Source organism: Rosa rugosa, chromosome 3 (genome assembly GCF_958449725.1).
Source record: "Rosa rugosa chromosome 3, drRosRugo1.1, whole genome shotgun sequence".
Taxonomy (NCBI): Eukaryota; Viridiplantae; Streptophyta; class Magnoliopsida; order Rosales; family Rosaceae; genus Rosa; species Rosa rugosa.
The window spans coordinates 39,602,653-39,619,602 of NC_084822.1; the positions used below are offsets into that span (position 1 = coordinate 39,602,653).

The following is a 16,950-nucleotide window of genomic DNA, read 5'->3' on the forward strand; positions in this document are numbered from 1 at the left end:
TTTCCTGGCCCTGAGTCTCCTATGACTGGTTCACTGTCTATACTCACTTTTTCTCGACAAACATAGGAGCACGGCCCCCTCCGGAGGTTCACAGTTATCGACACCGTGGGATCCCTAGAAATCTACGCGTCTAGGTCCCATTCACTTTCAGGTCACAAGTACAAACATACAAGGGTACAGTATCACAACATGCAAGTCTAGCCTCGGTTTTCGCAATTAGCAATTATCAGTTCTGAAAACACATGTATCACGAGGTATCGACTAATGAACAGCCAAAATCGTACTTGTAGGCAACATACTATCTTAGTATAGCATTCCACATATACTGAAAAGCCTCTAACAAGGAAGGGACATCTCACCCTACCTGGATATCGAGTGCTCGTCCACAATTAGCTTCCTTTTCGACTTTCGATACTTCGTCCGGTTCCAAAGGCACACGCACAAGTCCTTTATAATAAAATTAAACCAATAAGTAACTTGACTTCATTATAACTCAACTAACCGAGCAACCAAAGCATTTGCTTAGTTTCCTTAAAGTCCAACGGATTATCTTTTAACATAAAAATCTACTATCCATTCCCAAACAATCCAAATGATATTGCATTTGAACCATTTAGGATATGGTGATCATACTCCTTTCCGTAATATAGTTCGGATTAAATATTTGATGTCATGGTCTAGCATTCCTTTCTTAAGCAACAAATACACTTACCATTCCCATATAATCCAAGTGAAAAGGCATTTGAATCATTTGAAATATGGTATCACATTTAACACTTTGACCTTTCTTTAGTTAGCATCTCTACATTAAGCAATTAAATAACAGTTACCATTCCCGAATGATTTTGTTCTCTTTGCTCATTCGGGATATGGTAATTCCCGTGTTCTTTAATTGTAATTCAATTTGTGAACCTTACTAGCTTAACTTCCTCATCATCAATTTTCCGTCAATATTTGCATTCACTCAAACTCCTTAACTTCCTTTAACAAATCGGTTTGCTTCTCAATTACCACCAAATTAATTTCCCTTTGTTCAACTTGTGGAATGACACTGCCAAAAATATTGGTAACAGATCCATCTTCTTATTTGACAAAACCAACTCTGTCTATACATACAACCAATTTCGTTCTTGTCCACTACCATGTTAAATTCCCAACACATATCGATATCATAACAAATAATCCAAAAAACCAGAATTCCACCAAGTATGAACATCACACGACAAGATAGATCCAAAAACCCAGACCCTTACCATTCTTCTTTCCCCGAAGTAGAGATCATTTTGTCGTAGTAGCATTTCACCATCACTGACCATTCGACTCCCTAGCAGACAAAACATGATCAATACTCAACTCTTAACAGATTTCATATCCAAAGCAAAGTCCCGAGTTCCTTACCATTCCTTGACATCAACGTAGCTGACCCAGCAGCTCCTCTCTTCCAGAACTCCAAAACTTCCCAGAATGCATAAATCCATCCGATCCTCAATTTCAAATTCAATGGTAGTGGGTTAGGGTTTCTAATCCAAATCGAAATTGGATGTGTCAATTGATGGAGGGTACGATAATTACCTAATCGGGAAGGCCTGAAGATCCGGTGATTATGAGCGGCGGAGGTACGGTGGTCGACGCGCCAGCGGCGGCGCGTGCGGCGGCTCTGGTCGGAGTCAGAGGTCCAGAATTTGGGGGGTTTGGGAGGTCGTGAAGCGAGGATTGTATTCATGTGGGTGTTGTAGCTCGATTCAGGCCAGGAATTAAAGAACGAAGAACTGCAGATCCTCGTCTCCGGCAATGGTGCTTAAGGTGGTCTTCCGGCGTCAGACGTTGCAAAGGCTTCGGGGTTTGGGTGAGTGGCTTGTTCTGAATCAATCGGTGATGGTGATGAGTGGAGAAAGTGATCGAAAGCAGCCTTTCTGGCTAGGCATGGCGGCGGAGACCATGGTGGTTGCATGCGGTGGTTGGAGGCGGTGCATGCCGGTGATTCTTGCTGGGTTTAGATCGGAATTTGGTGCTGGTTCGATTGCTGGTGACGGTTTTGCTAGGTGGTAGTCGGAAATGGTGTTTTCCGGCGCTGGTAGTGGGAGGACGAGAGAGAGATCGGGAGAGAGAGAAGAATACGGTTGAGGGAGAGAGAGAGCGAAATGAGGAGCCTGCTAGGTTTCCTTATGTTTATAACCCGTGTGCATTGACGATTTTACCCTTCTGACGAATTACAAAAACTCCTCTAGCCAATTGCTTTCTGTAATTTTGTTTTGGGCTCGTAACTTTTCCTTTATTCTTTTTTCGTCGGAAACTTCCTAAATTATTTCTCAACTCCGTCCTAGGCCCAAAACTCGATCTCATAAAAATACGAAATCCAAGACTCTGTTACAACTCAATTTAGTCTTCGAAACTTTAACAAACGGTCGCTTCACTAACTTCTGTAACCTTCTAGGCCCAAATGAAAGAATCTCGGCCCAAACTTAAATTGTCAGCCCAATAGGTGGTCTCGATACCAAAATAATTTCCAAAATAAATTCCTTCACTTAAATTACCTTGCGGAAAAATCTTATTGGCGAAAAATTACCTTAAAAAAAATTAAACAAAAATTTCGGGGGCTCACATGTAACGCCAGAGTGTCACTCTCTATGGCGTTAGTGTCATGCCCACCTCTGTGTAGGGTGACTCTACATCCTCTCTTAGGGACGTCCATCCTTGCAGGCAAATATGTGTGATCTCGTCATTTTAGCGGGGATCGAGATGAGACATAGTGGGGACAGACCATGACAATTTCTGTCGTTCCTGTTGAACATCTGTGTTCTTATCTCCCCCTAATGACAGGAAGACTGTCTCATCAAAATGAAAATCCACAAATCTAGCGGTAAAGAGATCGCCTAGCAAGGGTAGTAAATGACGGATTATTGTTGGAGTCCCATTCTAAAGTATTTGCCCATTCGTCTGTGAGGACCCATCATGATGCGTTATTGCGGCGTAATTGGCAGATAAATGGCACACTCAAATATGCGTAAGTACGAGATACTTGTACCCAGTCACTAGCTGTAATGCAGAGATAGATTTAGTGGTGATGGGTCGTGGACGAATTAGCATAGCTGCATGCGATATTGCATCACCCCAAGCGGATATAGGGAGATTGGTGCGCATTACCAATGTCTGGGCTACCATCATAGTCGTGTCTGCAAGACCATTTGGGTGTGTACATGAGAATATGATGTCCAACATCAGTCCCAGTGATATGCATAATCATCGAAAGTCTTCGATGAAAACTCTCTAGCATTGTCAAATCAACTTGACTGAATGGAATGATCCGGGGAGTGAGCCCGTCGCCATATGATTTATGCTAGGAGTGTAGCGTAAGCAGTTACAAGTGGACAATGGCACAACACGTGACTAGCGTGTTCACGTGTCAACCAACATCATGAGATATTTAAATGTCTGCAAGTTGATTGAATTGGTTCACGTACAGAATCCCCACGGATTCTATGTAAGAACAGATTGTATCATTTGCGTAGGATGGTCTTAGTCCTAATTTCCCTAAGGAACATGCTTTGTAGAATGAGCGAGAGGCTTTAGAAGCAACCAATGAGGATTTTAGTTGGGCCTGAGCGTCTACAATGCTATTGGAAGCAAAGTTGGTGATTGCAGCATCATCTGGGGTGCCATCACCATGATGGACGCCATCCATGGCATCATGGATATAGACTAAGGTAGCCCTAGGCTGGAGGCGCCAGAGGCAGCGACGGCGGTCACACTTAGTCCAAGAATCAAACCTTTGATTCGTGCATGCTTCGTTTCACTCGAAAGAATGGATGTCCGGGTGAAGTCTTTACTAGACGGATCATCATATCATGACTAGGATAATCTATCATGTCGTGACAAAGCCAATATGTGTCTAAATTCAAGAGATCTTCTCTCATAACTTTATTAGATTGAATAGCTCGAATAGTGGTGACATAAAATCCACTAGAGAGACACATAAGTTTCTCTAAGATGCGTCTTTATTTGCAATTGGGAAGAAGGGAAGGAATGGATCTGATGGGAAAGGGCAAAGCCCTTCCCTTTTGTGTTGCGGCGCTCTCTATTGGTGTTGACCACGTCGATAATTTCTTCCACTTGTCGAAAATTCTCAATTGCTCCGATTTTCCACCATTTTCTCTCGATTTCCGCAATTCCATTTATTTCCTACACAATAAATAAAATTGGATTAATTACATTATAATTGGCTCAAGGATTAGCTTATTTCTAGTGTTTCAGATACAATTACATGCATATAAATGCTTGTAATCACACCCCCACACTTGAACTTTGCTTGTCCTCAAGCAAACTAAATGAAATATAATCCGAAAATCTAATAACTCACAAACATAAAGATAGTGTAGTATTAGCCTTTCCAACCATAATCCTCAGAGAACTAATTATGTATATGACCATGAAATAGGTATAAGCACAACATAAGATTTTCAAATTTGTAAGGCAATTAAGATGCACATGTGAGAAATGCTCTAGTATATGTATGTGTTGACCATGTGTCAAATCAATCCACCATAATCAAATCGGCATATAGAAGACCCGACATAACCCACTAAACTCACATAGATTCACTAATTATTTCCACTCAAGTGTTTAGGGGTTACATGTATTTCACTCAAAAGCAATTTCACAGCTCACGACGCCATATGCTTGTTTTTCAATCTCATCTCCGCTAGTAGCTCACAACATTCAAGATCAAGAGGTCTTTTATTTGGTTGTAATAGGGCTAAGGGCAAGTGGCTAATAAAAATAAAGGATAGGGAAAGACAAAGTCCATGTAAGCTGGTGAAGCAACTCTCTCTTGTAGAGAGTTAAGACTTTTGCTTTCGAATGCTAACTCACTCATTCTAATCCAAATATACAACCCACACTATACTATACTATGTAATACTTTTTTTTCATTTTTTTTTTCAACACCTTTTCTTTTCTTTTCTCTTTTTTGTTTTTTTTGTTTTTTTTTTTGAACTCTTTCGAAACTTTCTTTTCTATACAAAAATCACTCACCCCCACACTTATTCTTTCGTAACCTCACACTTTTGACTTTTATCTTTCTTTTGAAGCACTCAAACATAAAGTCATTCTCTCGAATCGCTTCACCAACTACCATGGAAGGGTAGGATAAAAGTGTTTAGGCTAGGCAGGAATTCGTGGTGCAAATGAACAAAGAGGCTAAAAAATATAAATAGGCTCAAAGTGGCAATCTAGTGGTAAATATCTTTGGGCACATGCTTCTTTGGCCATGGTGGTATTAAGCCTAATGCCTCAATCTTTTCCATCCCATCGTGAGCTAACATATAGCCTCGAGAGGTCTCAAGCAAGTTCTAGATACACAATGTCATGAAATTGTATACACATGAAAGAATAAGTGAATGAACGATGCATACACTATAGATATAGGCACAAAAGCTCACAAATAAGGGCATGCAAGTCAATCAAATCATCTATATGCTTCTCTAATTATGATGAACCAACCTAACCATAGGCTATGTGCACACATATAGTCAAGCAGAGATCACATATGCACTCAATTACAAAACAAATTCAAAGTCCTAGATCATGCTCAATCTATCCACAATCACAACAAGTTAAGTCCATGACTCGTCATTGGGTTGGAAAAAGGCATTAACCACTAAAATATAATTACAAAAAGCTAATCTAAAAAAAACAATTTTTTTTTCATAGGCGCTCGAGCCCTCACCCCCACACTTAAAACCAACATTGTCCTCAATGTTGCAAAGTGAGCTTGAAAGCCAAAATCCATGTTGGATTTAGGTATGAAAGTGAAGTCTGGGCGAAGGCACAAAAATTAACTATCTAAATGAAAATCTAAAGGCGGAGAAAAGATACGGAAAACCCCCTTTGTAGACACTTCCATTGCTCACGACCTTCGGAGAAGCCCAATATGAGACACCAACCTCAAGGCACAAAGCCTTGACTTCCTTAACGTATGCTCCATAATAGCTCTAGGTGCTCATGTAAAGATCAACTCCATCGAGAAAGATATAATGTCCAAAGAGCAATGCTTCACAAATAAGAGAGTATAGAGTTGAGAAAAGAGAGAGAGAAACCAACACTAGTCACAACAACACTAGAGAGTGAGCATGACTAGCTTGGAATTATACTTTCTCTATACCTAACCCAAATCCTTGGAGAAGATGATGAAAATTGATTGGGTGTGAGGTTGTGGTCTCGGTGGGTATAGGAGAAGAGAAAGAATGGTGGTGGTCTGTTGTGGGAAGAAGGGAAGGAATGGATCTGATGGGAAAGGGCAGAGCCCTTCCCTTTTGTGTTGCGGCGCTCTCTATTGGTGTTGACCACGTCGATAATTTCTTCCACTTGTCGAAAATTCTCAATTGCTCTGATTTTCCACCATTTTCTCTCGATTTCCGCAATTTCGTTTATTTCCTACACAATAAATAAAATTGGATTAATTACATTATAATTGGCTCAAGGATTAGCTTATTTCTAGTGTTTCAGATACAATTACATGCATATAAATGCTTGTAATCAGCAATCATTAGAGGTATTGGAAATGAACTCTTTTCCGTTCTCTACATGTGTTTCCGCATGGAATCCGTTGGCTCGAATAGCTTAATAGGGTTCGATTCGCCCTAAGAGCGTACAGAGTTTCTGTGATAGTAATCAAGGTGTCATTTGACAAGCAAAATTTAGGCCATTCCATGTTCTTGAACTAAACCTGATGGCCCAGCCATCGTAGTCACAGAGGAATATGCTCAGAAGTAAAATGGAGTCATAATGGAAAAAACTCGAAATTCTATTCATAAGGCCAACAGAGTACATCATTGTTTCTTAATCAATAAGAGAATCTAATCCAAATACTAGCTAATGCAAAACAATGGTAGCCTTTTGACTTCTTTTGGTAACTCCAAAATAAATATGACCAGGTGAGTAGAGAGATGTCGGTGGAGCAAAGCTCGCTTAAGTACCACTTATCTCAAAACCTTTCTAGACATCATACTCACTTTGGATGAGCCTAGTTGAAGAAAAACTAAACCAATGACATTTAATACAAAATATATGGCAATTGCCTATTACATCTCTTGGAAAATAAAGACTTTATTCAAAATCGCCAGTCTCTTGATCTTGGTCGGACTTGAAGTCTTCCCCCATTAGTTTATGATCACCTTCTTGATCCTCATGTTCCATGTAGTTCGCTTCCCTTGCTTCGCAATACATCTTGTATGCCTTTGCAACATTCTGGGATGCGTTACATGCCTTTGCCCAATGTCTGGACGCTTCACGTCAAAGACAAACATCTCTATGGTCAGACTCCCATGATCGAAGTGCTTTGAAAGAGTCATTAGGATGACTCTTAGTGTTGGTGGCGCCACCAACATGGCCAGAGGCATTGCCTCATTCTCTCTTTCCACGTTGACCTCTTCGGTTCTGTGTTAGCCAATTTTGGCGGTTACCTTCCTCTTGGCACTCTCCCTTAAGGGAGCGACTATAATTGGACTCTAGAATAGACTTGGTTCCCACGAGTCTCGAATTATAGTTTTTCACAAGGATGTTGTCGTGCTTCTCAGCTACGTTCATGGCTCCAATTAGCTTATGAAACCTTGTGATACGTCCTACAATAACATCAAAATGATAGTTCTTAGCAACCATCAAAGTAGAGACGGGGAAGGTAGAGAGAGTCTTATCAATCATTATCGCATCTGTGATCTCTTTGCCACAAAATTCCATCAAGGATTTGATGCGAAGTGCTTCCGAGTTGTAATCAAGAATTGTCTTGAAATCACAGAAGCGGAGGTTATGTCATCTCACTTCTAGGTCAGGAAGCAGGGAGTCACGGACGTTGCCAAAGCATTCTTCGAGTGAGATGCACAACCTTCTCGGATCTTCTTCATTTAGATACTCGTACTAGAGTGAATCATCCATAGGACTAGTCATTAGGATGACGACTTTCGCCTTATTTGCCTTCAAGGCTGCTCTATTTGCTTACAAAACTTGAGCTTGCTCAAGAGTTAGCACGTCCTGACTAGGCTCAAAAATAGTTTTCAGGCCTTGAGATGCTGGCGAACATCGCGAATCACTTGTGATATCCAGAGCCAGTTGTCCCAAATGGAGCAAAGTCTAGTTTGTTCAGGTTACTAGCTCATCCTGAAAAAGAACAAGAAAAGGGGTTTGTTTCGGAGCAAAATGGCTACCACGAAAACAAAAGAAATTTCTTAGCGTAATCGCTCCAAAAAAATTAGGAATTTCTGAGCGTAATCACTCTCAAGAAATTCGATTACAAGAGGTATTGGATTAAATCGAAATGATGATGTGTATGTGGTCGAACGTATCTTCTTAACAAACTCTAAATTTGGAGGTCTCAACAAGCTCCAAGCTTGGATAGCACGAATCCCCATAGTTTTGGTTAGGTCTCCCCACAAAAGAAGAAGTGGGGGGGGGGGGGGGGGGGGGGGTAGAAGAAAGGAGGTCTAAAGTCCCCGAGAAAACAAAAGAATTAAAAGTGGAAACTTTTATAAAACTTTCCCTTGTTTTGGGGTTGACAGAAAATTGGCCGGAAAAATGGTAGGTGGTCGGAGGAGTCGCCGGCAGTGTCTGATGCTTACTGGTAGTGAGGGGTCAGTGTGGGGTCAGCGATGGGCCAGCAAGGCTGCTGTGCGAGGGCTGGCGAGACTAACCTGCAGGCAGATGGCGCTAGGATGTACGAGGGCGTGCGGGGGCTGTCGCTGGCGAGGCTAACTGAGGGGTCAGCCAGGGGTCTATAGGCGAGGGCATGCGCGGAAGGCTACAAGCAAGCTGTTTGTGCGAGGCTAACCAAGGGGTCTACAGGCGAGGGCGCGCGCGGGGTTGTGTGAGGATGTGCGGAGGCGAGGCTAACTGAGGGGTCAGGGAGGAGCGCAGGCGCGCACGGGGAGCTTGGCACAGGGGTGCGCTGGCGAGGTTATCCAAGCAAGGCTAACAGGGCCGATTTATGTTTTCCGATGGCCGGTTCCTGTGGTTCCGCCACCGGTTCTGGACTCCTGGGATTGAGGGCTTCAAGGTGTGCGGTGAAGGAAGCTAGGGTTTGAAGGTTACAATTTTAGGGTTTCATGGTTAGGGATTCGTGCTGATAACGTATTTTAGGAAATCAGAAATTAGGAGAGAATGAGTTGTGCTTTCATTGATAATAGGGGCCTCTTTATATAGAGAATTACAACCATATAATATGAGTCTTACATGGAAACTAAATCATGCAATGAATATATAGGATATCTCCGAGGATATCTGTAAGACTAACCCTATTACAACTTGGACGACTCACTAGAGTTTGGGCCAGACACATAAATCAGATGTCCTTAAACAATTTGCTTATTCTAACAAACTGAATTTTTGTGATTTTGGAAATCCAATAATTCTACTATTTATTTCTTTGTGTTACTATTTTTATTTCAATCTAGTTCTCCTCAGTCACCATCATCATCAGGGTTTCCTTGATCAAGTCATTGGCCACCAACCATTCCTTGCATCGTGGTTGCCTAACACTCCCGTCTCAGCCGACCACCTATCACGTCTTAACTTTTTTAAAATTCTATTCATAAACCAAGGTTATTTCAAAGTCTTAAATCAAGTTGAGAAACAAAGTTTCGTCAATTAGCAGTGTGACCACCTATCATGTTCAACTTTTTTAAAATTCAATTAATAAACCAATGTTATTTCAAAGTCTTAAATCAAATTGAGAAACAAAGTTTCGTCAATTAGCAGTGAGGTCATGCAAGTTTTGTCTTTTTGCCTCTCACATTTTGTTGATGAGCGTATTATAGTAGGGTTGATCGTGAGGATTGGACATGAGGCGACCGCCTAGGCCTCTGAATTTCAAGGGCCTAAGAAGTTAAATCCTTACGGTAGTTTTTTTCTTCCCACCTTTTTTGCAATAAACCTAATGGACGTCCAACCTATTGAAAAACTTTTTACTTGGGTCTAGAATTTTTATAGTTTCATTTACTACATTGATCGATTAAAATACAGAGGAAATTATGAGAATTCTAATTTTCAATTTTACTCAGGTAAGCCTCAGATTGAAGTTTGGGTAGCGACTAAGCAAGCAAGATAGAATGAAGGAGCTTATTCCAATACAATTCAATAAATTGATACTAAAATATTTGACTAATACTCTCTAAATATTACAATATCTTTCACTGCGATTTTCAATTTTCTATCGCTTGACACCAGAAAATTCCATCTTCAACCTCTAGATACTTTACCATTTATGAGTGATTGAATGGATGAAAAAGAGAAGAAAAAAAATAGAAAGGTGATAGAACTTCACATAAAATAAACTAGTAGATAGAATTTCTATATCCTTGTTGATATACTCTTTAAAGGAAAAAAAAAAAAAAAAAACTAAAATCAACAAGCAATGGTACCATTGAGAGTGTGGAAAAATTTATTCCTTCCCTGAAACCCTCGCCCTACAGAGCCCAAACTTAGAAATTCCAAAACAAGGAGCCAACAGATTTTGACAGCGTCGTCCTCTGGTTTTAACTTTTACTGCAAAAAAGTCTTTGTTATTCTTTTTCTCCTAGGGGGTTGAAACTTGAAACCGCCGTACAAGTGGGCGACGTGTGACTGCTCCGCCAATCATTCACCTTACTGCGCGTCTTTTTTTCTATTTTTAACTCTCTCAACTATTTTCAATCCTTTTTTCAAGTCCTCCCCCCCCCCCCCCCTTTTTTTATTTACCTCTCTCTCTCTCTAGGTAAATTCATTTTTTTTCATTCAATCACGGACAAACGCGTGACGTCATGCTTGCGTGGTGTGTTTTACTAGGCACCGATTTCAGTACCCAGACTCGGCCAATCAGGGAGAGCGTGGTCTTTTCTCCTCACGGGTTGGTGTCTCGTGAGTGACACGTGCAGCCGTTGATCCCTAGAGATTGACACGTAGAAATTCTCCACATGAGACCGACTGCTCCTAAGAAGATATTCCATCTTTGATGAACAAAAAAAATAGATATGTTCTGAATTTTTTTATTGATCATATTTTTTGTGGGTATCTAGTTCTAGAGTTTCAATACTTCTTTGAGATTAACTAATAATAGTTGAAAAATATAGTCAGTTGACGGTTAGATTTTGCGTAAGAAATGAGGACATTGATACTATAAATCATAAAGGTTACTAGTATCTTTGTCTTCTCATCGGTGGAAGATGTTTTAAACTTGAACTTATTTTATTTTTTTAGAAAAGCTAAAATGAAATCTCATATGATAGAAATTTTTTTTTGGATTAATTTCAGTTTACCCCCCTGAAGTTTTGGGGTGTCATCATGTCACCCCATGTACTCTCAATTTTGAATTTTTACCCCCCAAGCTTTTCAATTTTCATCTTCCGTGTCCAATCTATGAATCTCCGTCCAATTTGGACGTTAAATCCTACCGTTGCGTTTGAAATTGAATGAATTTGAGAGGGTTTAGAGGGTTTAGTGGCTAAATGACCAAACTAACCCAGTAGGACGTTTTCCCCCCAATAATCTCAAAACCTCATTCAATTCCCTCTCAATTAACCCTAAAACAATAATAAACAATAGCACAGTTTCCCATTTGAGATCTAAACCCGATTTGGGGGTCGCTAAACCATTCTCTAAGACTAAACAGAAAAACCAAAAATGAAAAGAGAAGGAGATCGATTGAAACCCAGAACTCGAGGATTGAAACCCAGAACTCGATAGGGTTTATATAACCCGATACCTAGAATCGTCAAGGCGTAATGGCTGACGATGATTGGAGACCGTGAGAGGAAACTGAAGGAGATGAGCTTTCGAATTACAATAAGTTTTTAATCTCAATCGTGCTTTCTTATTTTGATTGGGTTTTAGGTGTTCTGTTATGGGTTTAGTGTTTCGATTGGAGTTTTTGTTTAGGGATTAGGGTTTTCGATCGGGGTTCTGGTTCTAGGGATTAGAGTTTCTATTTTGGGGACTGATTGGGGTCTATGAAGCTTGAAAGCGGTTTACAAGAAGTGATTTTGAACAGAAATAGGGATTGGGATGTGATAATTTATTGGGTTTCTTGTCTACTTGTGTTTACTCTTATGAATAAAGTACTGAAGACAATAAAGTGGGTTGGTAGGTGCTGTGTTTGCCCTTTAAATACTGTTCAAGTGGTCCAAACAAATAGTAAAGAATGTTGTTGTCTGCTTGAGGGCTGTTGTGGTCCTAGTTTCGATTAGGTTTGCTACTGTTTATTAATGGTTTTATTCTTCTTGATTTTTTTGCTCTTTGCATGTATCAATTAAACATTGATTCTTTTGATATGCAGGTCTACCAGATTATTTTACTGTTAAGCTCTATCATGGGGGTTATTTTAGTGGGAATCAGTATATAGGTGGGAAGATAAACTATTATGAATTTGTGGACAAGGATCGGATGTCACTTGTCGAAGTTGATGCAATGGTTAGGGGGTTGAACCAAGACTATGTTGGCAAGAGGATAGATTACTGGTATAGGATTGGAACTGAGGATGATGCTTTGACAAAGCTTTCGACAGATTTGGATGCAGTTACTATGTGCTGTTGTGTTCCACAAATTAGGCTAGTGATTTTATACTTGGATCATTGGTATTTGAAGCCGGATTATATAGAGATAGATGATGACCTCATGGATGAAGAGGATGAGTATCATGATTTTGCTTTTAGTCAGGTAGGATCCAGTGGAGTTGTTATTGAGGAGTTACCAGATTCACCAAGGAGGAAGCCAAGTGTGGTTATAAAGCAGCTTCCTGATTCACCAAGGAGGGATACTCCGAGTAGGCCACCAAAGAAGTCTTGTACTCCTGTCATACCTGAGTTAGAGTGGCATGATGTAGTGCCACCAAAGAAACCTTCAAGAATTGTCATTAGGGAGCTGGAATGGACCAGTGTTGTGCATACTCAAGCTAGTGCAGCTCAAGTGAATGCACCTAAAGACAAAGGCAAGCAAAAAATTGTGGAGGAAGAACTTGATGTAACTGTCTTTGATGGCTTAGACAGTCGTGTGGATGTTGCTGTGTCCAGCTACGAACCAAGAAGCTCAAGATCAACAGTACCTACTGATGTAGAGCAAGAAGCAGATGTTGTAACTGATGATGATGACTTATTGTATGAGAACAGTTCAGAGGATAAGGACTATGTTCCCAGGTTTGACAATGAAGATTATGATGAATATGGTTTGGATGATGATTGGTTAGGTGACATGGATGTTGAGTTTAATGAAGTTGGTCAGTGGATAGGAGGAGTTGGTCAAGGGTCCTCTTCTGCAGGTGTTGAGAATGAGGCAGATGTAGATGATTTTGATAATGAGACAATGCATGGAGCTATTGAGTCTGATGAGGAGTGTATTGGGAATGAGGTAGGGTCTGATGGGGAAGAAGATGGAGATGGGTTCCCTGAGTTCAACCCTAAAACTGATATGCATAACCCTCAATTCTGTCTAGGTATGAAATTTGCAACCCCAAAGATTTTGAGAGATGTAGTAAGAGAAAGAGCAATTCAAAAAGGGTGGGAAGCATTATTTGTGAAAAGTGATAGGGATAGGATAAAGGTGATCTGCAAAGCTCAAAATTGCCCCTTCGAGCTGTATGCATCTAAGATGCAACATGTCAACACTTTGCAGATCAAGACCTATAATCCTGCACACACTTGTGCTAGAGTGAATGACAACATCATGATTAGGGTACCATACTTGACAAAGAAGTATGCTGAGCAGATTAAGCTCAACCCTGATTGGTCAACATGTATGATTTTGGTTCATTTTAACATTTGTGACTAACCTGGTATAAATGTTTGGATTTTGATATTAGTTTGCTTGTCTTATAGAGGTTATTGCACAAGCAATGTCAGCTGGAGTGAAGGCAAGAGTGTCAAACCAACAGGCTTACAGAACAAAAAAGGCAGCCTTGGCCCGTTTAGAAGCTGATATCAAGGAACAATATGCAAGAATAAAGGACTATGGGGATGAGCTCAGAAGAGCAGATCCAAATACCACCATTGACATCAAGTGTGACTTCAGTGAAGGCCAGCTACCTATATTCAAGCGGATGTATATTTGTTTAGGAGCACTTAAGATGGGATTTAGAGCTGGATGCAAGTCAATACTTGGCCTAGATGGGTGCCACTTGAAAAGCTGCTATGGAGGTCAGCTACTTACAGCTATGGGGTTAGATGCAAATAACACTACCTGGGTGTTGGCCTTTGCCATGGTAGAGTTGGAGAATACTGACAGCTGGACTTGGTTTTTGGACCTGTTAGCTAAGGATCTGAACATAAGGGATGAAGGAGCTGGATGGACCTTCATTAGTGATAATCATGAGGGGTTGTTACCTGCTTTTGCTGAAGTGATGCCACTTGCAGACCTGAGATTTTGTGTTAGACATTTGTAGACAAACTTCAACAAATTATTTCCTGGAAAGGTGATGAAGGATCAGCTATGGGCTTGTGCAAAGGCAACCACAAAGAACTTTTTTATCAAGGAAATGGTCCTGATGAACCAACTGGATCCTTTAGCATGGGAATGGCTAATGCGTAAGTGAAGTTGTGCTTATTTTAAGTTTACTTCAGTTTAATCAGTTTTTAAATGTTCCACAAATTGTACATAATAATCTTTATCTTGTTTGTAGATCCTGATAGGCCTGCCAAGCACTGGTCTAGGGCACATTTTGGAACACATCTGAAGTGTGACATCCTCTTGAATAATTTGTCCGAGAGCTTCAGTGTATTCATTGTACCAGCTAGAAAGAAGCCAATTGTGAGCTGTTTTGAAGAAATAAGGGTTAAGCTGATGAGGAGAATCCAAGTTAGGAAGGATAAGATGCTGAAACATGAAGATACAATCTGCCCCAAACCTAGGGAGATATTGGAGAAAAACAAGGTCAAGGCTGCAACTGATTGCATACCTAGTGGATCAGGTGGGCCACAAATTGAAGTTGCAAGCATAGGAGGCAGCAAGTATGTGGTGAACCTTGAAGCCCACACTTGTGCATGCAGAAGATGGGATTTAACTGGCATCACATGTAAACATGTTGTTTCAGCAATACATTACATGAGACATGCCCCTGAAGAGTGTGGATCAGTGCTACTTGAAGAATACATACATGGCCATTTATGCCAACACAATCAAACTTGTAAATGGTATGGATTTGTGGTCTAAGAGTGCAGAACCCCCAATCCTTCCCCCACAATACACAAGGCAACCAGGGAGACCAAGGATAAAGAGGATGAAGGATGCAGCTGAGAAGGAGGCAGCCAATGGTGGAATCAAGCTTGGCAGAGTTCAAAGGTCTCTTAAGTGCAGCAACTGTCAACAACTTGGTCACAATGTAAAGACCTGTCATAGACACTTGCCACCCAAGGATAAGACCTCAACAAGAAGTAGCAAGAAGAGAAAGTTGGATGCATCCAAAACTGAAACTCAGGTATGAACTTTAAACATTCTGAAATTGTGAATTGTGGTTATTGATGTGTATATTTATGTGTATTTTGGTCTGTGTTAATATGTGTGTATGTATGTGTTGTAGACCAACACTAAGAGCAAGGGACCAGTGAGTAAAAATGAGTTGAGGAAGAAGGTACAACTAAAGGCAGAAAGGCTGAAGGTAAAGTTCAATTCATTGGTTTTGGTCTGTTACATAGATGGATTGTGCTTTTGGTCTATTTTGTTCTTTCGGTTTGTAACCAATGCTTTCAGACACTTGGTTTATGTGTATTGGTATATCTTCTTATAGAAAAAGAGATGAAAAGAAGGCACAGCAGGCAGCAGCAACAAGAGGATCAAAGGGTAGACCTGCAACAGCTTCGACAACTTCTGCTCCAGCAATGTCAAGAGCTACAGCTTCTGCTCCAACAAGGTCAAACCCTCCCCCTAAGCCTTCATCATCTAAGCAAGCAGCACCTACTAGGTCATCTACCAGAATCAAACAAAAGGATGGAAAAAATTAGGGTTTTAGTATTGTGTGTTGTCTTGTTAGCATGCCCTGAACTTTATCATATTAGGTTTGTTTATGTTGCTGTCTTTTGCGGAACCTTAAGCAATGTCTCTTGGTTGCTAGCTCTAATTTTTTGGCAAGATGATTAGAGCTAAAACCCAAAGCAACTTTTTTTTTTTTTTGGTTTCATGGATGTAAAGTACTGATGTTCATCCATTAGGATGCTAATGTTGAAGACGATGTATGCTCCAGTTTATCATATGAAATATATGAAGACCATCCTTTTAAATATATGTTTGTTTGTGTGTGAATGCAGATTTGTTCTTTCACATATATGCTTCCCATCTGTACTTATCAGGTTTTAAGTACTAGAATTTCCCTAAATATGCTCCCATTTGTTCTTTCACATATTTTGCAGATTTTTAGTAATTACCAGATGTGTAGTACTGGAATTTGGCTGACAAATTCTTAAATTTTGGAGGCAAATCTGTGTGTAATAGATTAAGTTTGTGGCACAATTTTCAAATTTTGGAGCCAAATTTGTTTGAAAATGACCATTTCAGCCCTCAACAGTAGGATTTAACTTCCAAATTGGACGGAGATTCATAGATTGGACACAGAAGATGAAAATTGAAAAGCTTGGGGGTAAAAATTCAAAATTGAGAGTACATGGGGTGACATGATGACACCCCCAAACTTCAGAGGGGGTAAACTGAAATTAATCTTTTTTTTTTACTGTCCTATGCTTTTGAGTTTTTTTTTCCTTTTATCTTTCCAATTTTAACACCTAATAACCAACTGCTCTGAGTTTATGTTCTTTTATCATTTTGATAGTCAATTTGGCTCTTAGGCGCCGTATGGGATTGCTTCGCTTTTAAAAAAAATCAGCTTTTATCTAAAATTTTAGATTTTTTTTTTTGACTTTATCTAAAATTTTAGATTTTATTGTGTTTGGTAAATAAATAAAAAACAACTTTAATTCAAAATTACAGGTCACTGGAAGCAGATTTTAGAAG

The 16,950-nt window shown here is 40.1% G+C and overlaps 1 protein-coding gene across 1 annotated transcript; it reads left to right on the plus strand.

The window, feature by feature from the left end:
• The first annotated feature begins 1,791 nt into the window (after positions 1 to 1,791).
• On the plus strand, positions 1,792 to 16,118 carry LOC133737709 (uncharacterized). Its single transcript, XM_062165214.1, has 6 exons — positions 1,792 to 2,032; positions 12,296 to 13,447; positions 13,830 to 14,534; positions 14,630 to 15,424; positions 15,527 to 15,604; positions 15,734 to 16,118. The coding sequence occupies exons 1-3, from the start codon at positions 1,792 to 1,794 to the stop codon at positions 14,390 to 14,392; spliced, it is 1,956 nt and encodes a 651-aa protein (XP_062021198.1). The 3' UTR covers positions 14,393 to 14,534; positions 14,630 to 15,424; positions 15,527 to 15,604; positions 15,734 to 16,118.
• The last annotated feature ends 832 nt before the right edge of the window (positions 16,119 to 16,950 follow it).

What these genes read in the sequence shown, in the direction of transcription:
- LOC133737709 (XM_062165214.1), top strand. Translation starts at nt 1,792, where the DNA reads ATGGTGCTTAAGGTGGTCTTCCGGCGTCAGACGTTGCAAAGGCTTCGG. An exon ending in TGGTTCGATTGCTGGTGACG is followed by an intron (nt 2,033 to 12,295) that starts GTTTTGCTAGGT and finishes TTTGATATGCAG; the next exon opens with GTCTACCAGATTATTTTACT. An exon ending in TAACCCTCAATTCTGTCTAG is followed by an intron (nt 13,448 to 13,829) that starts GTATGAAATTTG and finishes CTTGTCTTATAG; the next exon opens with AGGTTATTGCACAAGCAATG.